At 35.9% G+C, this 26723-nt stretch overlaps 2 protein-coding genes across 7 annotated transcripts in view; one reads left to right on the top strand and one right to left on the bottom strand.

Moving 5' to 3' along the window:
* LOC117410738 (activin receptor type-2A-like) overlaps window positions 1-10440 on the top strand; it is a 47813-nt gene extending 37373 nt beyond the window's left edge. For 2 of the 3 annotated variants that reach the window (XM_059032375.1, XM_034017515.3), the window contains exons 5-12: window positions 1846-1869; window positions 4606-4749; window positions 5099-5242; window positions 5654-5799; window positions 6208-6322; window positions 6725-6863; window positions 7044-7174; window positions 7638-10440. In XM_059032375.1, the coding sequence (XP_058888358.1) occupies window positions 1846-1869; window positions 4606-4749; window positions 5099-5242; window positions 5654-5799; window positions 6208-6322; window positions 6725-6863; window positions 7044-7174; window positions 7638-7832 (1038 nt within the window). In that variant the 3' untranslated portion in view covers window positions 7833-10440. The remainder of the gene's footprint in view (window positions 1-1845; window positions 1870-4605; window positions 4750-5098; window positions 5243-5653; window positions 5800-6207; window positions 6323-6724; window positions 6864-7043; window positions 7175-7637) is intronic. The other variant, XM_034017523.3, reaches the window with a different exon arrangement.
* Window positions 10441-10586: 146 nt separating this feature from the next.
* LOC117401472 (origin recognition complex subunit 4-like) lies at window positions 10587-26713 on the bottom strand. Of its 4 annotated transcripts, none has more exons than XM_034002223.3 (14): window positions 26571-26713; window positions 26113-26263; window positions 24735-24811; window positions 21769-21859; window positions 19197-19272; window positions 18875-18960; window positions 17536-17584; window positions 16343-16494; window positions 15388-15561; window positions 15132-15218; window positions 14538-14646; window positions 14266-14361; window positions 13596-13663; window positions 10587-13016 (listed from the first exon to the last, which is right to left on the bottom strand). In XM_034002223.3, exons 2-14 carry the CDS (start codon window positions 26167-26169, stop codon window positions 12834-12836), a joined length of 1305 nt encoding a protein of 434 aa, XP_033858114.1. In that variant the 5' UTR covers window positions 26170-26263; window positions 26571-26713; the 3' UTR covers window positions 10587-12833. The 4 variants fall into 4 exon arrangements, with proteins under 4 accessions (XP_033858114.1, XP_033858140.1, XP_033858122.1 ...); XM_034002249.3 differs by having other exon boundaries at window positions 26113-26189; window positions 26542-26662; XM_034002231.3 differs by having other exon boundaries at window positions 26542-26662.
* Between the last annotated feature and the right edge of the window lie 10 nt (window positions 26714-26723).

The following is a 26723-nucleotide window of genomic DNA, read 5'->3' on the forward strand; positions in this document are numbered from 1 at the left end:
TTTTGAATGCAGTGGTAGAAGTGTATAGATTCTTTTGAATGCAGTGGTAGAAGTGTATAGATTCTTTTGAATGCAGTGGTAGAAGTGTATAGATTCTTTTGAATGCAGTGGTAGAAGTGTATAGATTCTTTTGAATGCAGTGGTAGAAGTGTATAGATTCTTTTGAATGCAGTGGTAGAAGTGTATAGATTCTTTTGAATGCAGTGGTAGAAGTGTATAGATTCTTTTGAATGCAGTGGTAGAAGTGTATAGATTCTTTTGAATGCAGTGGTAGAAGTGTATAGATTCTTTTGAATGCAGTGGTAGAAGTGTATAGATTCTTTTGAATGCAGTGGTAGAAGTGTATAGATTCTTTTGAATGCAGTGGTAGAAGTGTATAGATTCTTTTGAATGCAGTGGTAGAAGTGTATAGATTCTTTTGAATGCAGTGGTAGAAGTGTATAGATTCTTTTGAATGCAGTGGTAGAAGTGTATAGATTCTTTTGAATGCAGTGGTAGAAGTGTATAGATTCTTTTGAATGCAGTGGTAGAAGTGTATAGATTCTTTTGAATGCAGTGGTAGAAGTGTATAGATTCTTTTGAATGCAGTGGTAGAAGTGTATAGATTCTTTTGAATGCAGTGGTAGAAGTGTATAGATTCTTTTGAATGCAGTGGTAGAAGTGTATAGATTCTTTTGAATGCAGTGGTAGAAGTGTATATATTCTTTTGAATGCAGTGGTAGAAGTGTATATATTCTTTTGAATGCAGTGGTAGAAGTGTATATATTCTTTTGAATGCAGTGGTAGAAGTGTATATATTCTTTTGAATGCAGTGGTAGAAGTGTATATATTCTTTTGAATGCAGTGGTAGAAGTGTATATATTCTTTTGAATGCAGTGGTAGAAGTGTATATATTCTTTTGAATGCAGTGGTAGAAGTGTATATATTCTTTTGAATGCAGTGGTAGAAGTGTATATATTCTTTTGAATGCAGTGGTAGAAGTGTATATATTCTTTTGAATCTGATTCCATTTGGCATCTTGCCATCTTTTAGACTGGTTTAGATTCCTGGAATGTACGAATCTACTAATCGTTCTAAGCTAGTCCATCAGGGCCTTCAAATCACTGCATCATGTTACGCATTGCACCATGACCAGCATACCGTCATATACATTGTATTGCAAGTTCAGTGTATCGCTACACCAGTAAAAAATAAATAGGACTTTAAAATGTCTATACAGTGAAATCTGAATTGAACGGTCACCAAAGGGACTGAACCTTTGTGGCAGCTTATTGAAGGTGACTGTCATTCACAAGTATTTCACATACTGGCTGGTAAGAGCAAGTGGCCGCAGTGCAGGTAACTGGGAAGACTGTACATCCAAGGAAGAATATCTGTTTGGTCAATGGCCTGTCTTGTATTGTGCATACATATACTTTTTTTTAATCTTTAAACAGCAACCAATATTATTTTTTTAGAAACAACCTAACATTGAATTTTGTAAAGGCAACATAAACTGCCTTTTTAAGTGATAAAGAGGAAGGATTTATGGCTCTGCTCCAAAATAAGATTAAAACGCTTTATTCTCCATCTTTCGTTCAGTTCTGTATGTCACTTCTAACAATATTCTTTTTCTCCAATGCATCATGTTAAGCTGTTTTCCCTGTGCATCTACAACGAGGCTGACATCATGTCATCATGTTTCAATTTTTCATTCACTAAACTGGGGTCAGGGAGTTGGAATTGATTCATTCGGAGACTGTTCCCAACCCAGCTCATCCATCATCTACTGAAACCACTTTATCTACCTTAATTTCATCCTCACTTGAAACAGTAATTTCTTTTGCCTCTTTTTTCCTTCACAAGCACGCCTTTCATATAATGATAGAGGTAAGATAAGTTTAATTAACTCATAAACCTTTCAATGGGTTTGGGAAGCCTTGATAACCTGGCTATTGCATTTCTTCTTTTCCATTATTTTCTTTATTTTATTTAAACAATTCATTTTTTGTTATGCTATTTGCATGGATTTTTTTTAACCCCTTGTACAATGGACTGCAAAACAGCATTTTAAAAAAATGCATGTAGAACTACAGAAACAGCTTTGTAGCCCAATACATTTTTAGCATGGTTTATAGTCGTGTATGTTGTATACTGCACTGCATCATTCTGTTGCTGATGAAATTAAGAAAATGGGGTACTGTAGTAGTTTTATGAAGACTTGGAACTTATCTGTCATACTACAGTCTTATAATTTGAATTGACTTGAAAATCAAGAAAACTATGTATTTATTCATAAAGACGTGGATGGTGACGATACATTGAATGATCATCTACTGATGTGTACTGTATGTATGTTGGGTATAAGTAGTCCCCTTGCAGCTCATCTTGAAGCAGTGAGACTGCAGCATGGAGTGACGTGCTCGCTTACTGAGGGAAGGGAGGCTGCTGTATTAAAAGGAAACTATTGATAGATTTTTTTTTTCATTTCCTGTGTGTACTGACAAAACACAATGTTCCATGTCGATTTCATTGTTTTATATAAAAAAAAAAAAAATAGGCTAGTGACATTTTGATTGGCTACCTGGAGTAAATCAGAAAAGACTAATGTAGCAAGGTGCAACTCTGGCTACTGCAGTCTTTAATGTGCCTCAGCTGCAGAAACAATTGCCTTTAACAGTGTTCACATTGTAAGCCTGCCTGCTGAGAAAGAAGTTTAGACTTTATTAAATTAAAGTGAATGTGCTTATTCAGGACTGTGATCTTTCCAAGGGACTGGCCTTGGCTTACTCCCATGGCAAGTGACTTTGTACTGCTGTCAAAAAGGAAGAACTTTGATCAGGTCACAACCCACCACACTGCCCAAATAAAAAAAAAGCTTTTTTATAAAACAGAGCTGTTTAATTGTGAATCATGTACATTTAATTTGATATTATTATCTTTTGTGAGATATCTGAATTTTAAAGGCTAATGGGGAGTATTCACAAATCTTGATGGGTTATTTTATTGAAGGCAGCTTTAATTAATTAAATAGTGTGCAAATTGTGCCTAAAGGATATCTTATTTACCTACTGGTAAAGCATTATTATTTAAATAGGTGAATAGATTATTTTTTTCCGTTTGCTGTTCAAACGGTATTAATTTAGCAACACTAATGGTCGGTGGCGTGCATTTAACTAGTACTTTATTTTAGTAGATCTCCTAAAAAAACATTATGATACTGTTATATAGGACAGTGCTATATAGGTAGACTTGTCACAGAATAATTTTTAATCTGAATGTATTGAAGACTTAAACTTATAACCTATTATGAACACTCACTACACGTGTCCACTTGCATCCTGTAGTGTGTTTGTACGCTAAGACTTCAGGACAGCAGCTCCATGTCTTGGAAATAAAGACAACTACACTTGCTGTAATGATCTACACTGTGTGGTGTTGCACGTATTATAGTCATTGAAACCTTTTTATTATTTTCTTCATTATCAAAGATACCAGCAACCAAATATTTTTTTATAATACAGTTATTAAAAGGAGAATGGGGAGTTAGTTGTTAGAAAAAAAGAACACATGTTCTCTGTCTCCACTGCCCAAACTATGGATGGTGCACATTAACATTTTCCCTTGAAGATTTTGGTGATTCATCAGACTGTTGCAATGTGCTGCATTTCATCTCTGGTTTATAGGATGTCTTACGCTACAGGCAATGTGGAATATAAAGAGCCATAAACAAGTCAATTCTCTTTCATATGTCATCTTCCTTAAGGTAACATGGTGTAAGAGCAGGTTTTTGTATGCCAAGCACTTTGTGTGTGCTTGGCAAGCACTTTAGAAGTTATATATACAGGTAAGTTGGTTTATCTTTTTTGAAGTAGCTAGGCTCATTACAGAAGTGTTTAACACATATCAGAGGATGTGAACCTTTTGATTGACCATCTTACAGTATATTTTAAGTGGCTGGCTGGGTATAATGTTATAATGCGCAAGTAAAAGTATCCTTTTTTTTTTTTTTTTTTTTTTTTTTTCCAGACAGTGTTGCCATACCTTAGTGATGCATCTAAAATCATTTTGGGTGACCACCTGGTTTATTATCCTATAACATTGATATCCTCATGTAATTATTTTATTAAAGTTACTTAAACTTGTCTGCTACATCCAGAATCCGTAAGACAGCGAAATACATTTCTATTAACTTACAACACTACAAAGGGGCTTGCTTCAGCACACATTTTTGAACTAGTTGTATGTACCCTACCAGTGTTCCCGATCTCTTCAGTCCTCGAATATGGGTTTGCTCTGTGAGCCCAAACCAGGAGACGTATGCAAGGCAATAGGGCATTCAGCTGCTATGCTCCTGGACTGAGACTGTGTCAGTTTTTAAATCTCAACTTAATATGTATTTGTTTGATTTAGCTATTAAATAAAATGAATGTGTAAATCATTTTGGGATGGCCTTGTTTGTGAAAGGTGCTATGTAAGTGAAATTCTGTTGTTGTATTCAAGTGTCAAGAGAAGAACTGTACTGTAAGGTTGTGAGATTAGTTAGGATTTTACAGCCATTGCTAATAAACTGTCCCTTTTTCAGTAAACTTATTGTATTAAACTTATCCTTCTATTCTGTTCCAGGATCCTGGGCCACCACCTCCATCCCCTATACTCGGACAGAAGCCATTGCAGTTACTGGAGATCAAAGCAAGAGGGCGCTTTGGCTGTGTCTGGAAAGCACAGCTATTAAGTGAATACGTGGCTGTCAAAATATTCACAATTCAGGTACAATAATGCTTTTTCAGTTAGTATTGTCATATTTGTGTAACTTGAGCACAATAAGATGCCCTTTACATGCTTAGGAACCCTGGCGTTAGCAGTAAAAAAAATTATGGAATTTTCATACATAAAATTTAAATATTGCAATGTATATTCATTATTATATAAAACATGCTGTGTATTGCTTTTCTGTGACATAATATTGTTAATGTATTCTACTGTAAAAAAAATAAGTAAATGAACTTTAAAAAAAAAACATTTCTGATATTTCTGGTTTGTACCATTCTTGCTGGCCAGGATACATGCCAGCTTTACTTCAAAATGTAATTGTGTTGTGTTTCCTTTGTGGTTTTAGGATAAACAGTCATGGCAAAATGAATATGAAATCTACACCCTGCCTGGAATGAAACATGAGAATATTCTTCACTTCATCGGTGCAGAAAAGCGAGGTACTAACATGGACGTGGAGCTTTGGCTGATAACAGCTTTTCATGAAAAGGTACGACTGCACAATTATTAAATAACTATGGACGGAGCATACTGTATGCAGTGCCATATCTCTGAGCATTATAATAATGTATGATCAAAGATTTTAAATTTAAAAAGTCTGGGGTCATCTGAGTATTTAAGCATGCTGGTTCCCAGACATTTGTAGCCTTAATCAAAAGGTAGAACTTAATTTGCATTCATAAGAGCTGTCTTCTGGTTATATACACAGATCTACCCTAACTTACACACACATACTACAGAAGTTGGAGTACAGTAAAGGTTGGGTAAATCTGCCCCCTAGTGTTTCCTCATGGTATTTGGATGAGCATCCTCAATGAGAGAGCCATAGCTGCATCCAATTGCATGTTTTTTAACATAAAATACTAAGTCAAAATTATAATATAATGTTATCTTTCTACAGAGTTCATTGACTGATTATCTTAAGGCAAATGTTGTCACTTGGAATGAGTTGTGCCATATTGCTCAATCCATGACAAGAGGGCTATCGTATCTTCATGAAGATATAGCAGGCCTAAAAGAAGGGCACAAGCCAGCCATCGCCCACAGGTATGTTTTAGTTTACAGTAACTATTCACTGACTAGTTATTTTGAATCTAATACAGTTAGTATGGTTTTGTATGGTTTCATTTCATTTTATTGAACAGTACAGGTAGTATCATTTTTTTTAGTTATTTAATTGTTTTTCAGGCATGAACCTCAGTAAAAATGGCATAATGGTTAATACAGGTAACTTAATGTCTCAAACAAGTTATGTAAGCAGACGAATCCAACATTTTTGGATCATAAAATAAAATAACCCTATTTTGGGGTGCAGGATTATATTCCTGCCAAAGTGTTTAAAATTAGTTTTAAGTTGATTTAAATGAACATTTGAATCTTGTTTCTCCATTTCACTTTCTGTTTAAATTTGTAAAGCCGCCTTTTGGATTAATATTTTTATACTTCTGAAAATAGGGACATCAAAAGCAAGAACGTGTTGCTGAAAAACAACTTGACAGTCTGTATAGCTGACTTTGGGCTGGCTTTGAAGTTTGAAGCTGGGAAGTCTGCTGGTGATACTCATGGTCAGGTATGAAGCTTTTGTTTTACAGTCTTGTTAATCATATTTAGGTATGGGATTGATAGAAGGTAAGCAGCTTCATAACCCTATTCTAGTACAAAACAAAGCAAGAGACTGATGCCCTTTATCTACTTACCGGCGCCTTACAGAACCGTTGATCCAAGTGGACTACTTCTTCAAAATCATTTCCATTTTTGTGATTTCAGTGTGAACTATTTAGTATGGTGAACCAATGAAATCTCAGCTGAAACAATCTGTAAAAATAATATTCCTACAATTCATTCAGATAAAAAAAGAATATATATATATATATATATATATATATATATATATATATATATATATATTCTTTTTATGAAATTGCTCACTGGTGTACAGACTTTTCTTGACTTTTTCTTCTGTTTTTTTCAGGTTGGCACACGCCGATATATGGCTCCAGAGGTACTTGAAGGGGCAATAAACTTTCAACGGGATTCTTTCCTAAGAATAGACATGTACGCAGTGGGTCTGGTGCTGTGGGAACTGGCATCACGATGCACAGCAGCTGATGGTTAGTACTATACTGTAAACAATAGAACAATAGAATGAATCAAATTGGAGAGGAGTGTGATACTGCTCATATGTAAAGCATATATTAATGCGTTTGAAGGCATTTTTACATGTTGTGACCTGTGAATAAGTCTGTGTTTGTCATAACATCTGTAATTAATTACTGTTGTTTTGCGTACAGGTCCAGTTGATGAATACATGTTGCCATTTGAAGAGGAAGTGGGCCAGCACCCATCTCTGGAAGATATGCAGGAGGTTGTGGTTCATAAGAAAATTAGACCCGTATTGAGAGAGTGTTGGCAGAAACATGCGGTGAGTGAGTTTACTGTAATTCATTGTAAAGCCAAGGTAATCTTCTTAAAATTGAAGCTAAGGTTCATATGCTCCAAGTTTGTGGTGTTTAAAATACATTTAAATCCATAATGGAAGGGCAATATTTCCACTGCTGTGAGCAAAAATATGAAATCACTACAAGGTAAGTGCAGCCATACCGAGGGAGATTTGGTATTTTTCCATGGGCTCATTTTTAAATGAAAAATGATTTTCTCGAACATAAAAGTCGCTGTAAATGATCACTAATCGTAATATATGTTACATATTACATAAACAGCTAATAGAAGAAATAATAGTAGCAAGAACATGAAAACTATTTAATATACTGCACAGAAAAGAGGCTTGGAACATTGTCATCGCTGCATCCAATACAGTATTACCATAGGAGTCAGCCTGAATGTTTGGCAGTCTCAGATAGTAACTGTACTCTTTTTCTTTTCAGGGATTGGCAATGTTGTGTGAAACTATTGAGGAGTGCTGGGATCACGAAGCTGAAGCCAGGTTATCTTCTGGCTGCGTTGAGGAACGAATCATTCAGATGCAAAGACTGACAAACACCATTACCCCAGAGGACATTGTTACAGTGGTCACTATGGTGACAAATGTAGACTTTCCACCAAAAGAATCCAGTCTATGATGGCTGCAGTGGTTAAAACAGAAGCATACACTGACCAATCAGACTCTAGTCCAGAGCTGCTAAACTAAATCAGCCGGTTACAATTATGACTTAATATTGTGTTCTTGTGTGCAGAACAGTACTTCATCCAGTGCAGACTGAGGGGGAAAAAAAGAATGGAGACTTTTCTACAATGCACTGGAAAAACTTATTTGCAGTTGTGTGCCTGAAGACTTACACCTGGGTGCTGTAAACCAGGGGGGAAATCCAATCAGGATCCTTTAAATAAGGAGGGCAGAAATGACCATCGCCTACATTGCAAGGACCTTGTAATTTAAATAAAGAACTGCTGTCAGATATTTTTTGGTATCCGACTAAAAAAGACTTCATCAAATGGACAACTGCTAGTTTTTTAAGAAAACAAAAAAAGCTAAACAAAAATAAAACACCACAGATCATTTCATTTCAGTATAAAAAGGGCAACTTGTTTTTGATGCATTTGCTGTTTTGTGTTTATATAAATGACTATTGTAATGCCAATATGAAACAGCTTGTGAATGTTTAATGTGCTGCTGCTGTATGTATATCAACAAAAATGGTAATTAAGGTTATTTGGTGGGATTTGCTTCCAAGCATTACTTTAAATAACCATAAACCTCCCTCAACAAGGTATACCTCAGTTCCACATCTGACGAATAATAATTTTGTTAACACTAAAACAATCTGAATATATCAGTTGATCTCTGTTCGGTATTTATGCATAAAAAAAACTCACCATTTTAAAAGAGTAAGCTATACTCTTTGCCAACAGAAAATGGCCATTCATACAACAGTGTTTCTGCCTTTTTTTGTTTTAGCTTCTTGTATATTAATTTGCCCTGCTGTTTCTAAATGATTATTTCATTTAAGCGTTTGTTTTAGTAAAGTATTTTTTCAAACTCCCCTCAGTTTAACTTGAAACAAATTGTGAAAGCACTTTCCTTTTTAGGTTTCCTGTGTCTGTGAAATATTTAAGAATATATGCATGCCTTTCTTTTCATCCCTTGTGAGCTGTGACAGTGGTATGCCTAAATGTTTTTGTTTGTTTGTTTTTAAAAGTCGTTTCTTTTTTCCTACTGTTGGTGTGTAGCTTTTTCTCTACCTTTTACCTGACTCACAGTTAAAGGTCTGCTGGTATCACTGTATCAAATACACCTCAGGAAGCTTTGTTTTTAAAACCCCTCTCTCTGCTTCGAGCCACAAGTGACTTTGTGGCACTCATTTTGATGCTAGTAAACATTCAACATCTGTGGTGTAAATTATACACAACAAATTGGGATGTAAGCCACAAATAATGCATGAATTGAAGGGACTAGAACCAGGGGAAAAATGCACTTGTGTGTGTGCTTGTGTATTGAAAACTATTGGAGAAACCGGCAAACTCATCTTTTTAAACTAAGGTAACCTTAGGCAAAAAAAAAACACACACACAACAACCTACGGAAAATATAGGAATATATCCAGAAACATGTTCATTAGCAGTTCATATACTGCATTTTATCAAATTTAAGACATACTTGCAGAAAATAGTAATTTTGTATTTAAAGTATTTTTTATTTTCACAGACAGATGCTCTATATTGCTTTTTAAAGAAGTTCAGGGATACAATACTATGCTTTACTAAGTTAATTATATGCAATCAATACAGGTACAGCAACATACTGACATTGCCAGTTTGGCAAACTTGACAAAATTGTAGCATTTTTAAATACTAAACCTTCAAGTGCTGTTGTCTTTATTTCTGGACAATACATTGCCATGCCTGAGAGGTTAGGAGCAGGTGCCAACTTTACTGTAAATGCACAGTAATATACCTGCTTTTCTTTTTTGACAAGACCCGGATATGAGAAGGTAGGTGTGCTTATTTGCATACAGATAAAATAACTGAAGATAGTTATATTTTAAATGTGGGTGGTTTGTCTCAAACAGTATTCAGATAAATGAAAGGGACAAAGTGTTATTTCTCAGTATCAACAAATATAATCTAACTGTGAATGTTTTTGCATATTGCAGATTAGCAGCTTTAGAGAAAAAACAGTACAGTAAGCTGATAAGTAAATATATACTTTCTGCTGAAATCTGTGACAATGTTTGTAAAATAGGTCACCAGACTCCAAGCAGGGAGGGGTGGAAGGCATATATGCAATTGCCTATGTATTACACCTGCCATTGTGCTGTTCACTGTAGCCATATGACTCAACCCTATTTTAGATTACTGGTACTATTGGATGCAAGTTGTCTCCATTATAATATTAAAAAACAAAGGCATACATCAGAGTGTGCACTTAACTGTTTTGTTTGCAGTTGTTCGTATGTTTAGACACCTTTTTTCAGCCTCAGGCATCAGATTTTAAAGCTGGCTCTTAATCTAAGCAACTTTGTTGAGTGAAAAATTGCACAACCAAGTTTGCTAGCAAGAGCATTGTCCACACAGCAATTGCCTGATTGTGTGGTGGGCAATCCAAATAGTACACAAGCAGCTGCACTACCAAATGACGTTGGTGTGGACCTGGCTTTAGAAAAACATATTACTGTAATTGTACAAAATCACACTTATTTCTGGTATTATTGAAATTAATAAAAGCCAAACCCTTAACAAAAGATTGTCATCCGAATCCATAGATAATGCACATTATGTAAATACAGATTTTGTTCTAGAATGTGGATAAGCATGAGTTTTTCAAGTTAGCATATAGAAATAACCTGCAGTAGCAAGTACAATTTTAATTTAAAAAAAAAAAATAATAATGCATTTGTATACTTATCTTTAAGCCCAAATATTGTCACCTCATGTGTTCAGTATTTTTTTAACTTTTGGACAAAACACTACAATTGACACCTTGGATCTTAACATTGTTTACCTCAGAGATCTGACCAGCAGTGTGTTTTATAATGCAGTTTCAGTTCATGTGGCACACATTACCTCTCAATATGCCAGAAAGCTAGTATGTTAGCTTTACTCTATGTATCTCTAACGATGTTCTGTCCGTCTTGGGCACAAATAACTGTACTACTGTCAAAGTGTACTTGCCGTTTTCTGCAAGTATTTAACAAATGATTTCAGAGGCTTGGTTGAAAGTGATTGTTAAATATTGTACAGATAAATTGTATGCTATCCCCCTTACAAATAAAGTATAGTGAGTGCTCAATGTTTGGTTTGTATCATTCATTGCTACATTTGTCTGTTCCAGAAAGCATCATGGAAACAAAAGGCACAACTCTGTCAATGATTATAGTGTTTTAATCCTATTAAGTGGACTGTCCAAATTAATATTGCATGTACAGTAATTCTTTAACAAAGCTAGTCAAGCTTTCTGCCCATAAGAGTTGTTTAAAAAGGGTTAAATATTATTTTTTTAACTTAAAGTGAGTGCCTTATAAATGCAGTTTATTTATTTTGTGATGTTGTGTCCATTCTAGCTCATCACATTACAGATAAAGCCATCCTCATTTTTATTTTCTGCAAGTGGTTTTGCACCAAACATATCAATTTGTTATAGAACTTATGTTTTTTTAACTAGTATACAACATATGCATAGTTTTTAAAAAGGATGCATGTTGCTTTATTACCAATTTTTCATTGTGATAGTTACCTTGTTCCTTTTGCATTCTTCATTCCAACATAGCACTTGGTGTCATGTGTAATTACATAAAAATCTATTCACCATGTGTCAAGGACTATCTTGCACCTGCACTGGATGATCATATTTATATATTTTGCCTTTGGTTAGTATGAGTTAATTTTATAGAACCTTAGATATGATCTAGAGAAACACAGTGCATAATCAAGTAATGCATGACCAAATGCAGTCTTACCGTATTAGCACAGATTTAACTGTATACAGGATTTGTCAAACCTCTTGCTCGCCAATTTTACTTCACTACCACTTGGGGAGATACAGGTGACTAATCATTACACACAAAATACTTTCAATTGCAAACTTACAAATGTATCATCACAAAGCTGGAAATAAAGCTATTTGGGAAAGAATTGTCAAGAGAAGCATATGTTACTGCCACTCTTAACTGTGCTTATCAGCTAATCACGAGATAGCAAGAGAACTATAGCAATGAACACAAGACGACAAATTGATCCATAAAAAAAAAAAAAAAAAAGTCAAATTTCTTCAGTCCTAAACACATTTATTTTTTATTTTTTATGACAGGTTCTACATATGAAGAAGTATAAACCAAAAAAAAAGTCCAATTAGCATTTGTTATGCAGAGCCAATAAACTGTAATGTACTATAACATGGTACAAATATGGTTATAGCCTTTAAAACTTTGAGTACTATTTCCAGTATACTCAGTTATCCAACTAACAGAATATTATTTTGGTTCAAATCTACATGGCGGTACTTATAACAAAAAATAAACAACAAAAAGCTTCAACTGGAATGTAATTTTTTTGTGTGAAATGCAAAATAAAGGCAGATAATGGCCCACGATACAGCACTGAGTAGTAGCGCTACTCTGAAGCGCTTCTTGGAAGTTGGTTCCCGACTCCTCCCATAGCTACGTTTGCTGTACACAGTTGGCAACAGATTGTGGGTTTAACGTTTCCGTTAGTTTCATCTTGCCTGCATTTTTTGCAGGATCCTGGTAAAGTTATCTTTGCACATGTTTAGTGGTTTTCTGAGTGTACAAAGTAGTGACTGAAATGCCACTTAAGAGTTGGGGGAGGAACCAGCCACAACACATGGCATGAAATAAACAACAGCACCCCTTTCCAATCTTATGTGATATTACAGTGATTTTGTTCAAATGTACACAATAATACCAATCGCAAGAGCATGTATTGTTTGATGAAAACCTAAGGCAAAGATACACACCTCCCCTGACTCACCATCTTTACTACACCCAGATAATAACTGGACATGTGCAAAGTAAGCCAAAATCCTGTCAAAGATAGTGGAATAGATAAACTAATCAAAACACTGAACTCACTAGCCGCTCCCAACTACTATATACTCTCTGCTGCATTTATCCAAAAGCAGAAGCAGCCCACTGTTTGACGTCAGTAGGGCATTGGGGGTACTTCTGCAGGGCGTCCATGATCTGACTGTTGTCCAGCAGCAGTTTTACCAGTTGATATTCTTTCTGTGTTCTTACAGAGGGTCCTTCCATTGGCTTTATTAGTTCTAGCTGGTGTAAGTGCTCAAAAGCCTAACAGACAACAGGAAAACATATTTAGCCCAACTGTTCTTTAAACACAGTACTTTTTACAATTCAAGATAGAACAGGCCAAATGTACAATACTTTGCTCTCGTGAAAATATTTTTAAAAGAAAGAAATGTGGTTACATTTCAAAACCAGGATACTTGGGTGCTGACATTCTCACCCTGTTATCATTTTGTGAGGTAAACGACTTGTTTTGAAAATAAGAAATATTTGGAGTGTAAGCTTAGTAGATTAAAAAGAATATATATTTTTTTTCAAATGTCATTATTATGTTTGTGTAAAAAAAATGTTTTTAATGTGATAACTATTTCTACATAAGGGTATATAGTGTTATCCTATAGTTCAAAAATCAAATCCAGTAACGCATGTGACTTAATTACCAGCAGATGGCAGCATAACACAGTTTACTAATCTCACATATATATTCAGGCTGTTCAGGAAAAAAGGTTGGGCCTTAAGTCAAATAAAATGATTCATTTAAAACGAACACTGTGCAATAAAACATATTCTCGATAGTATACCTGAACCATATAACAAGTTAAACTGGGTTTGAAGATAACTTACCTTAATAACTACAGGCTTTTCAAAATTATGTACTGAATGTGACTTTCTTTGAATGAATTTTTGGAATTCTGCAAGGGAACAAATACATTCATTTCAGGAATAAATGTTCAGAACGAATACTGACAGATGTATATGGATTTGGGGCGTTTCAGAAGTCTGTAACCATAGGAACCAGAAGACCAAATGGAAAAACATGTTCTTCACAAATCATTCATAAATGTTCACAATGCTGCACCCACCATTTGACGTATGTGTAAACAGCAAGGAACAGAGGGGACTGACAACAGACTTAAACACCCTGTAATTAGAGAACAATTCAGGCCCTAGTGCTGGAGACCCTGCAGGCTAGTAAGACGTCATGATTTAATTGGACAGCTATACATATTGTGTAAGTTGAAGTAGATGCACCAGTATTTCCTCATTTTCCACACACACACACACACACTACAAGCTAAACTGCAGTGAATATTTAACTAAAGAAGAATGTTGTGGCAATGCATCCCATGTTCCTCTCTACGATTTATGCAGTCAGATTTTTGACTGAATTAAAAAAATGAAACAAGTGCTATAATGTAGACGATTGTTCACATCACTATTTCTTTAAGATTTTACAGTTATTTAAAATGTCCTAATCCCTGTGAAAAATGTTGAAACAGCATGATTTCCTTACCATTATGGACCATTTGAAAATTGAAGGGCTCCCCATCATAAATATCATTTAAGTGTTTCATGGCTATAATCAGACAGAGCTCCAACACAGACAGACCTGGACCAAAAAAATAAAAAATGTATAACTACTGTACATTTAAAACAGTAAAGCAATACACACACTATTTCTTGATTTTCTTGTTTGTTGTTCATTTCATGGCTTTGATTCATATGAAGGTTTACAGATCACCGATACAAGGTGTCTGTGTTTTCTTTACACACAAGGTCATTTACCATGTAGAATATTGGCTTTAGAATCCATTGTGCAGAGACGGCTGACTTCCAGCAAATCTGTAGGTTTGATGGCTGGGTGAGATACTGTCACTCGACTCAGAGCAAGCATCTAGAAAACAGATTTTCGATACAGTGATCTTAACACGCATCTACCCCACAGAAGAAAGAACCAGGTCTTACCAATAAATAAAATATTGGTTACACATGCTATTTATGTTAAGATAGCCTTTTTGAGTTTTTTATGAATAAAATAATGTTTGACATTCGTGAAACTGTTTTTGGCTATTAAAGAAGCCAAGAATAGTAAGTAAGTAAGTAAGTAAGTAAGTAAGTAAGTAAGTAAGTAAGTAAGTAAGTAAGTAAATAAATAAATAAATAAATAAAGTGTGTTTTACAGTATATTGAATTCTATGTTATAGCATTCAATAGCAACTACATCTGATCTTTTATAGTCAGACAATCAAAGCTGACAAACATATTGAATATAGCAAAATGACACGACTTATTATTGAATTTAATATGTCTCTACTAAGCTGAACCAAAGGACCAGTACCAAAAGAATAGTAATCATCTAAGATCTTCAAATAACCTTACCAGCAGCATATGCAGTGATCGGAAATCTTTACTGGAACAAAAATGTTTCTGCAAGACGTCTTCCACAGATCTGTCTTCACATAAAGACTGTAGGGAAAGAAACAATAAATACAAATGTTGTAAACAAATGCATGTCTTTTACTGCTATGAAATGTTTTTCAATCCAAACAAATCAGCATTTTCTTAAACTAAGCATGCAAAATAATGAGATTTTTCAAGAAGATTTCTGTGAATGCAGCAGGTATTGTTAACTCACCTTAATGTTTTGGTTCCATTCTTCAGCAAACCTCCTGTCTGTAAAGTCCTCGGGTAAACTTAACTGCATCTTGAAAATCTCCAGATACTGCTTGAACCTAAAAGAACTGAGTAAATGGATCTGCCTGTGGGAGAATCTGGACTTCACTCTCTTTTCCAACAGCTCCAAGACATCCTGAGGAGGGCACACATCATTATGGAGTTAGTTTACATGACATATTATTTTATTCCCTGTATTTTTTTGATAACTTATTTGTATTTTTGCTTTAAAAGTACCAGCCTATTTCCAATTCAAAAGGCAATCAATGCATACCCACATTGTTGTATTTTTGTCATCAAAAGAATACTGCTTGATGTCCTCAAACACTAAAAATGCATATTCTCAACTGTTACAGTAATCATTCTAATGGTGTATTGTTCCCCAGATGAACGAACTATACACAAATGATATATGTTGGTCATCACAAATTTTTCATTTCAGTTCTCACTAGTGAAAACATCAAGCATTATAGCTCCCTCTAGTGGACTCAACACCAAGAGAAGTTTTGTCAGGGCGTTTCAGAGAATATCCCCACTAGTCTAGGTTTGACGACAGGCCACACTCCAGCTAATTAAGGCACTTGCTTGAAAATGCATTTACATTGTACTGTATAAAAAGTTTAATTAATCAATGTGCCAATTTCTCAATCAAGAAGAATGGAAATCAGCCCCCCATTGCATAGCAGTTTGAGCCATGGCAGGTTTTACTGTGAGTTTGACATGACCCACCGGATACTTTTTATTCCCTATGGTTTGCCTTTAATAATCTCATAGTAAAATCTGCTTCACACAAGGGTGAAAGTACAACCATTTTTAAATCAATACATTTGGAGCTGTTACACTGCTCCAAAACCACACAGTGAAATCTGTGGAATTGCAATGGAAATAATAAATGGCTGGCTAATGGGAACAATTACAAGTCGACACGTGAGTCCAATCACAGCAACAGGAGTCTGGGCTGACTGGGAGACGTCAAACAGGTTGTAAAGAAGAGTCTGGTTCTTGTGGTGAGCAAACAGATCAAATTCATCCAGAATGAAGAGCACTGGGCGGCTGCTGCTACGATCACCTAACAACAACAACACACAAAAAAAGCACAAATATATGAGCTGCTTCCCAACGCTCTCGCAGCCATGAGCACACATTAGCACACCTACATGTTTTCAATTTTCAAACAATACAGGTTTGGGGTATCAGATAATACTCTTAAAGCAAAGCAAATACATTTAGGGCTTAACTGTGAGGTTAATTAGGCATAGAAAGGCTTAGTGCAACTAAGCTCATAGAAAAACCTAAAATTGCTTGAGGCCCTAGGTAATTGGAGTCTGGCCTGTTACAAAACCACAAGAAACACTGTTAATAGTACAGATGGTTTTAGCTGAAAGGTTTGTCTAATTAACTCTATGGCCTGGGTATGTAATTAGTTGCACATAGTGCCATATACAACGAACAAATTAGCAGAAACAAAATATTAAGATGGATTGTAGGGGAAGAGCCTAGAGCTACTGGCGAGAGAAAAATGTCTGCCACTGAGCCAAAAGGGCAATCCAACAGAGAGAAGCTCGATTGCAACTAGGAATTTAAGAATCTGGAAATCCCAATTTCTCAGGAAGCCATCCATCTTTTGATCACTTAACATCCAGTCCCGATGTGTCTCAAACACAACATCCCGCTGATTACTCAGGTCTCAGTAAAGCTCTGGTGTGGTTAACTCCTTTCTGAAGTAATGTAATGTAATGTAGCCATCAGAGTTAGTGGCAACAGAACAGCATTTGTAGGTCACACTGGCACCTCTTACTAATGTGGACCCCATTAGGCTGAACTGGCCATTAATCTGAACCATGCTATGATAATGAAACAGTGATAGCAGCTGTTGAAACTGAATGTCCACACAGGTGAATATACACATTACATGTATAGAACAGCACAGGTTATCAACGGAAACATTGATAAAAAAAGGTTTAATGTTAAAAAACAAAGACTAGATCATGCATTTGTAGTATGGTACTGATTACTATAAATGCTTTAAACTAATCACTAATCTGAACAGGGTCTGCTCCCAAATGATTTGGATTAGAGACTGAGCACTGAAATTAAATTACTGGACTACCTTTTTTCAAAGCTTCAAGAAGAAAGGCAAGATTCTCTGCAAAGCTCCCCTGAAAAAAAAAATGAAAAAAATAAATGTAATTGGATTTAGAATATTTATTATTTGTGTATACATAAAAATGTCCCATTGCTCACTTGCAGATAAGAGCAGTGGTATTAACCTTGATGAACAGGCTAAAATAAATAGACCATTCCTGTAAATTAGTGTTATGCTTGTACTACCTAGTTAGACAAGCCTGGTATGCTTGGATATTGAATGTTTAGTTCTTAATGCCATACTCGCACTCCCTTGTAAATTTACTAGGTATCTCTGTAACATGCATATCATATTCACATACAGAAGAACCCCAGAGTTACGAACACCAAACCTACGAACTGCCTGGTCTACCGAACCCCCACTTTCAACTGGAAGTATGCAATCACTCAATCATGCATGCAATGCAGCAGACAGGCGCTTTACATTAAGCAGCGTGCTGGTCATGTTGAAGGAAAAATGACTTTACCAGCAAATGTATTCAGAAAGGTGAGGCAGATTTCAAAACAAGTACGGGCAATTTTACTGGAAACATTTTAATTTTAAACAAAGCAGTTTTCTTTTGTTTTTGTTTTTTTTTCCCCCTAGCCAAAGGAGGCTGAATGGCTGAGCAAGCTGCACAAATGTATTTTGTTTAAAACAAGCACAACGGTAACCCAGGTTTTCCTGGACATTTACAGTGTTTTTGCTACAGTTACGATTTCAATGGGAACTTCAATTTAACCTTTTACCATTTATAGTACTGTTTTAAAGACTTTAGAACCATAACAATATGATTATTGCATTACTGTGCTGTATCGTTGTATTATTCTTCAGATTGAGGATGTAGATAGCGCGTGTACACATTTATTAAAACCGCTGAAACTAATTTTCAGAGTTATGGGCATTTCAGACTTACAAACAACCTCCATTCCCAAGGGGTTCGTAACTCTGAGGTTATACTGGATATGTTAAATCACTGGAAACATTTAAGCAGATTTGATTATCCATGATTACCACTGTACAATATGAAGGGTTTGGCGGGTATTGTTTATACCATATTTATAACAGGCATAGTGTGATGGAGCAAATGGACTTGGACATGACTTACATAATTTAACAGAACAAGGCTTTCACTAAAAGTAACCTTATTTCAATGGTAAACAATACAGAGACAAACAAAGGTAGAACACTGACTAATACAAAGCTCCTGCTGACTTACATACGACTTGCATCATGTACGGGGATAAATAGAAAAATAATTATGAGTCATATTCTATATATACATACACACAATTACATACATTACAGAATACTACCAACTTACAAAAACTTTGTCCCCAACAACATTCTCCAAATGCAGTTGCCTAGTAATTTCTTTCAGAGCAATTCTGTCATCGGTCTGTAATAACCCTACAACAGAAAAAAATAACATTACATGCATTAAAAAAAAAAAAAAAGTTATAGGTTTGTTTGTTGTATGGTCTATTCAGGTAATCTAAATGGTAGCAGATCTTAATACTGCAGTCATTTACTTCATTTAGAGCCCACCCTGGAGCTTTACAAACATAAATGTAACAAAGAGACTCCCATGCACCGCTAGATTTGCGCTGTCAGTTTTTTGTGTTTTTTTATCCCCAGAAACTTGCCATTTAATTGAACCTGTAAAACATTCTCCTGCACGTGTTTCACTTCCAGCAGCTCATTCAAGACACAGTTCAGCAGCTGCAAAGAGAGCAGATTGTCATTTAAAAACAAGAGCTGACAGGCAGTGAGGTACTACTGTAGGAATACATTACATTGCTTCACCATACTAACACAATCTATACAACATAGAACATAATCTTGTTCCTTTAGTATTTCTGATTGAAGTCATTTTTATTAAACTCAGATAAGCTTAACTCTGAATTGCATGATTTTTACTTTGGGGAATAGGTCTCGTACATTTAAAAAAATCCTCAATTAAATTTCAGAATTCTTCTGTGTGAATATGGAATCGAGGCAAAGGCAGGGGAAGTATTGATTCACACAAGGGTGAAAATACAACCACTTTTTTAAAAGAAGAAAAAAATAAATACTTGTGTAGCTGTTACACTGCTCCAAAACCACAAGGTGTCAGATGTGAGTCACAAGATGTGAAAAAAGAAAATGTACGAACGAGGAGGCCATTCTGGTTCCAAGTAGCTGACTGATCTCAAAACTTTGTCAAGTTGAGTTTTAAAGGATCCATGTGATTCAACCTCAACAATGTGACTAGGTAACCCATTCCATACCCTCGCCATTCTATGTGGTCTATCTGTCCCAAATCTAGCTCCACGTAATTTCCAACAGTGTCCTCTGGTACTGGTTTCTGTACTGCTCTTCAAGTATTGGATAGGGTTAACTTTGTCAACTCTCACGATTTACAGCATTGTATTTGTAGGCGTATTAACATTATTTATAAAGATGAAAAACTAACACAAGTACAATCTTTAAGCAGGAATGATATGTGCATTATTTGACTTAGTATTTGAAATATGCAGTAATGTATGAGAAATCTGCTATTTTACTATTAGACTGATGCAGAAAATAGGGTCTTGAAGTGTATGTTACAAAAAGAGATCCAGAGACAAACACCAGATCTTTAGAAGTCATTAGACTGAGCGTTTCATTTCCAATTGATTATTATAATGGTATAGAGCAAAGTGCTGCATGTTAAGGAAGACTACCATTCTTTATTTATGCTCTTTTCAGCGTGGTATGCAAATTAGCCATGCGCTTTTGTAATACAGATGGGCCAAGTATCCAATGCAGGGAGTTAATGGCAGTAGAATCTGTACTTGCACACAAAATGCATTCTGCATAATTATTTGACTTTCAACTTTATACGGTACACACATATTCCGCCGTAATAACACAGGATCACATGTTAAAATAAGGTCGTCATTAAGTGTTGCTGGTACAGCAGTTGTTTGTTGGACAACTGGACATTTTCATCAGTGAAGAGTATATGAATCTGAAAAGCACAGCTGAGATTGCACAGACCTGCAGGGTCACATTCACTCTAGACTGCAGTTGTGGCTCCTTGAAAACCACAATTTGAAATGGTCTGCATGTCTTATTATTTAAGCGGTAGTCTCCAGCAACTGGGTTGCCACTCCAGACAATTGCATGCATATTCGATTGAGTTCATGAACAGGCTCTGTGAAGGTCAGGGCACTGGGATTAGTCTGTCAGCTCTGTGCATTTCAGTGTTGGTCATTCTAACTAGTTGCACTCTAGTGGTTGCACTATCCTTGCAGCGGATGCTGCCCAGTTAAACTAGTCTGGTCCACAAGATAAAGATACAACTGTGAGCATTTCGACTTCATTTGAACAGCACAAGCTCAGTTAAGACACCATAACCAATGGCCAATGCATGAAGTGCACGGAAGAGACAAAACAAATATAACTTTAGCCTCACTGAACAAATACATGAAACAACTGAACGAAATTCAAGACTCACAGGAGTACTTCTATATACTGTCTATAGTACACTCTCTGAATTTCACATCATATTTATTTTAAACGTTTATTACCTCATGACATGTTTTTTTATTAACACATGGATATTTAGTATGTTTAACAAAGTCACCTGATGAGCAAGTCTGAACACAACAGTATTTCTGTAATGTGGGCTATAAGAATTGATCACAGAAATAAATAAATAAATAAATAATCCAAGTAATTCCAGTACATTTTACCTATGTATTACCATCACTTTGTAGATCTCACATTTTTCTACATGAAACATGTACATATTATATAAACGTCTGTTTGAATTGTTTTTATAGCAATTTTGCGAACACAAAATTGTCAACCTTCTGTTTCTAAAATATAGCTGCACTTCCAATCATAAAGGAACGCATTCGGAACTGAAAACAGGGAGTCACAGGAAAGCAGCGATTAGTTACCGAAAGAGCTGTAGAATCATTTGTCTACTAGAATAAGGAGGTAATTTTGCTTTAATCCTGACAGGCTTGGAGCAATCCACTCATCAAGTTTCAAATGGGAAACAGAAGGTCTTAAAATGTCAGGAGCACAATGTAGCAGCTGCTGTAACTCTCTCTACCTGAACTAAACCTCAATCTAAGGATACTGCTGTTTACAGTCAAGCTACTTGGAAAAAGTAAAGTAAGGTATCAAGGCAGACTGGGTTACAGGAGAACGATTCACAGAAGAACTGGTTCCAGAGATTCATACCATTGTCTTTCCAGCCCCCCTGGGACCCACAATGAGGACAGAGTTACTCTCTCCATGGACAGCTGTCCGCTTCAGCAGCTCTAGCAAATGTCTGTGATTAAAAAAAAAAAAAAAATTAGATCTCCCCAGCCTACACCTTTCAACTTAGAAAAGCATTCTGGGAAAAACAGCAGCCAGTCTACTGTGAGAAACATAACCCAGCTTCGCTTCTGTAACAAGCGGCACCAACAACCTGCCGCGCTGTAACACAATGCAAGACAAATACAACAGCTGGTGTACCCGGAATAGCTTTGTCATGTGAAGGAACTAGCACATTAGCATTACTGTCATCTTCCATACGAATATCTATGCCATGCCATTCAAAAAGTGACAATTTGAAGAATTCCCTTAAGGTTATAACTTATAGGGCCTAACTAATGAAAAACATGCATAAACCTTGCCTGTCCTACACTTCCATTCACAATGTGCCGTACTAATGCTTGCACTTGCAAGACCAGTCCAACCTGAGAAGCACAACAGGGTTTTAAAGTGTTTTCATACTCTCTTTTAGTAATGCCATTTAGTAGGGTTGGAACAATAATCGACACTCACGATGCAGCGATAATTTTATTGCGTTGAAAAATTATTATCGATAATCATAATTATCGTCCGTGACCCAGTGAGGCAGGAAGCGTCTCTGCATTGAGCAGTAAGCGGCACTGAACTGTCTGCGTGAGCCATATGGGCAGCAGTGTGGAGTAGTGGTTAGGGCTCTGGACTCTTGACCAGAGGGTCGTGGGTTTAATTCCCGGTTGGGGGACACTGCTGCTGTACCCTTGAGCAAGGTACTTTACCTAGATTGCTCCAGTAAAAACCCAACTGTATAAATGGGTAATTGTATGTAAAAATAATGTGATATCTTGTAACAATTTTAAGTCGCCCTGGATAAGGGCGTCTGCTAAGTAATAATAATAATAATAATAATAATAATAATAATAATAATAATAATAGTAGTAGAGCATGATCTGTGTGAGTACTGCGTACACTGGGAAATTAAAGGGTATAGAAGGACCTTTTATTTTATTGTGTTACATGTTCCCATGTGTTGTTATAACTGTTTACGCAGGGTGTGTGTACTTTATTTATTTTTTTTACATTTTGACCACTTTTTTAAACCTTTAAATTGCATTCCCTGCCTCAAGATGGCTTCACATGTACACGCATGGACCTCTCCGAACTACATTTCCCATCATCCTCCTGCTCACATATGTAACTGAGATGGATTTACCGGTGTTTAGTTTTTTAAACCTAGTTTGATTCTCTTAATGGCAGATTCGCCACACAAGTAAAGAAAACAAATGCTTCCAACTAATGTTAGCAATTTTGTTTTGTTATATTAATACATTGGTGGCACTTTCTTTTATGAAAGTAAACACTCGAATTAACATGTTTAAATAAAAAAAATATAAATCATTTTATAGGAAAACTACATAATTTATTCATATACAAATTACAATACGTGTATTTTTATAGCCTACTCACATTTGTTCTGGGCACCCACCAGAATATGTAAAAACTTGGTGCATATACTGTCTAGTTTTTTCTCTTCTAATTTACAGATGATAATTCATAATTATCGTCCAACCCTACTATTTAGCAACTTAAAACAAAAATAAAAAAACTGTACACTAATATAAAATTATATTTATAACAGACTTGTTTTTGATTGTTTTTCCCTAAACTGTAGAGGATTGTAAATCTTATTCTTTATTGCTCTCCAGCAAATGGAAAAATATGAGTGCATATCTACTGTAAATGCTTGAATCGATTTAGTTAAGGCTCTATGTAGGGGTTTTATCTAGGGCAGCTCACAAAATCATAGCTGAGAATGAAGTGACTGATCATAAGGGTTCTTCACATCTGCACTAAAATAAATTCAAGCTGACTCAACTTAGTTTGCTGTAAGTGCACTGTCTGCACCCCAATGTCCACTCCTAATTGGGCTCCATTCAGCAATACAAAGTTGAAACTCAAGAGCCCTTTCGCAAGGAAGAAACACTTCAGATGAAATAACCCAGCATTACCCCAACCCAGAATAACACCACAAGCACATTTTAACAAACAAACTAATATTGTATACTTCCTTATACATACAGACATAATTTCCATCCTAATTTGAGAGGTGCTCAGCTTAGATACTTTATGATAAGACAAAGCAGTCATATGGCATCAGATGAAGTACCATAGCTTTGATTTCAGATCCCACATACATTACATGCAAGCTAATATCCCATTATTATTCTGAATACTCATACACAGAAAAAAGAAACATGGAGAAGAAGAATGAACTCCCTTGTAACGTATGTGTAATACTGTATCCATAGTGTTAGGTTGAAGTTTGCCTTGCTTTGTACTACAGATACTTCCGCAGGTGGTAAGGAAGCAGTTATTAGCTTATTGGAAGGAATGAAGCTGCAATGATGCCGAGATGGTCTGTTGTGTTCACTTTTAGAATTGATTAGGACACAACATTGAAATACTGTTAAACCAGTCTTGCTTTGTATATCTGTCATTGCATACAGTATACCCGACGTGTGTAGTATTCTGGACTTGTCTGCATGTAAACGAAGGAATAATAGTGGAATATTAAATTCCACATCAATGGAAACAGCTTCTTCACATTACTTACTTAGAAAACTCATACTGAAGTATTCTGAAGATGTTGTGCATGTAAACATATTAACAGATAAACTGCTTACCATTATCGAACCTATTGTATAAGAGATGCTTAAAAGCATTAACTTCACAACATTTAACCTCACAAATTTGTAAAATAGCTCAGCAAAGTATGCAGGTAACAATTGGCCTAATCAAATTATTCACACAATCGCAACTTTTACATTAATCGATTAATATCTTCTTAACTGAATAATCTACCTTGGGTGGAAGTTTAAATAACTTTCATTGATATTAATTAAGTCACATACTTGTGCTGGGATTCAACTCCAAACGGTTTACCAGGAATCTTCTGGTGACAAAATCTTTCCCGTAACATTCTCTGAGCCTAGCAGAAAAAAAAAAAACAAGGAAACAAACAAACAAAAAGCTTTAAAGCAAGTTAACACATGCAAACAGCTTGAATTGTAGAAGGAAGGAAAATGTGGAACCAATACAAAACTTTAGGCTGCCATTTATAAAGCATGCATACAATAAAATCACACACCTCTGTCCTGCAGGCTTTTATTAATAATGAACCATTTATAAGCAGAAGGCACTGCAAAATAATAATAATGGGCAGCTCATGTTCGGCATCTTGTTATTGAATACTTTTATGTATATATTTAAGTATTCAAGTATATTTCAAGTCTAATAAATAGCCTAATAGTCCCTCAGAGTAGCAGCAAATGGTCTTGCAGCAAAACATTTACATTTGGTAATCAAATTTTGTTATATACAATAAATGCTGCTATCGTATCAGTGTTTCATTATTTTTGTGTGTTTTTTCCCCCTGAACTCTTTCTTTGCCAACATCACCTATATTATTATTATTATTTATTTCTTAGCAGACGCCCTTATTATTATTATTATTATTATTTATTTCTTAGCAGACGCCCTTATCCAGGGTGACTTACAATTGTTACAAGATATCACATTATACATTATTTCACATTATACAGATATCACATTATTTTTACATACAATTACCCATTTATACAGTTGGGTTTTTACTGGAGCAATCTAGGTAAAGTACCTTGCTCAAGGGTACAACAGCAGTGTCCCCCACTGGGGATTGAACCCACAACCCTCCGGTCAAGTGTCCAGAGCCCTAACCACTACTCCACACTGCTGCCCGGGCGACTTACAATTGTTACAAGATATCACATTATTTTTACATACAATTATATTATTTTACACATTATTTTTACATACAATTACCCATTTATGCGGTTGGGTTTTTACTGGAGCAATCTAGGTAAAGGGTACAGCAGCAGTGTCTCCCACCTGGGATTGAACCCACGACCCTCCGGTCAGGAGTCCAGAGCCCTAACCACTACTCCACACTGCTGCCCTATCGGAGCCATGATAGCATAAAAAATATATTACAGCTGTGTATCAAAATTGCAAGTCAGTACAGTGCTCTTGGTCTCTGTCATGATCTGAAAAGCTATAAAGGTTGAAAAACTGCAATATGCTAGCCATATTAGGTCAGAGGTCAAGGTCAAATGTCACCCCAAGTGGTATCCTCAGTGGCTTACCTAGTAAAAGCACTAATGTTTGGTGTACAGTCATGTGAGTGCGGTTCCAATCCTGTTTGCACCAAGTTAAACACTACAAATCATTTTTGCATAGAAGATATATACAGACCTGTGAAATACATTCTCCATGTGTTAAGCAGTTTTCTTTAGACTTTCTTTTGCTCATGATTTTAGCCCACTCAGTTCCTGGGGGGGATGTATAAGAAATCTTCAGATATTTGTTTCTTCAATACTTGGAGTTAAAAATAGGCCAGGAAGGGCTGTTGGGATAATAAGAGCCAATAAACAATACAAACAAGTTCTTCCCATATTACTCTGGACTACTGCACGCACTGTACCGTATGGTATTGGTTGCTGTCAGTATCAGGAGGCGCGTGTATCCCACTTTGATAATGTAGTAGATGTCATAACACAAAACACTACCCTATGCAGCACTCGCGGAATGACAGTCAAACCTACGATTACTAGACATCCCGACAACAGAATGAGTGAAATAACAAGTACAGTAAGTGCCTGGTATAATACATATAGAACCTACTAGATCATCAATAACTTTCAGTTATTTACCACGCTCCAGTTCCAAACTTTCTGCTAATCACCCGTAGTTAGCCCCATTCCAGAGACAGGCATCCACAGTGTCTGTCACCTTTCACCTCTGACCTCCAACCTCTGGGCAGTCTACGGCGACTTCCTGAAGTTTTACCCCTAGCTTCCTGCCCC

Source organism: Acipenser ruthenus, chromosome 10 (assembly GCF_902713425.1).
Source record: "Acipenser ruthenus chromosome 10, fAciRut3.2 maternal haplotype, whole genome shotgun sequence".
NCBI classification, from domain to species: Eukaryota; Metazoa; Chordata; class Actinopteri; order Acipenseriformes; family Acipenseridae; genus Acipenser; species Acipenser ruthenus.

What these genes read in the sequence shown, in the direction of transcription:
- LOC117401472 (XM_034002223.3), bottom strand. Translation starts at nt 26,169, where the DNA reads ATGAGCAAAAGAAAGTCTAAAGAAAACTGCTTAACACATGGAGAATGT. An exon ending in GGGGGGCTGGAAAGACAATG is followed by an intron (nt 19,273 to 21,768) that starts GTATGAATCTCT and finishes CTCTCTTTGCAG; the next exon opens with CTGCTGAACTGTGTCTTGAA. An exon ending in TTTACAGGTTCAATTAAATG is followed by an intron (nt 18,961 to 19,196) that starts GCAAGTTTCTGG and finishes TTTCTGTTGTAG; the next exon opens with GGTTATTACAGACCGATGAC.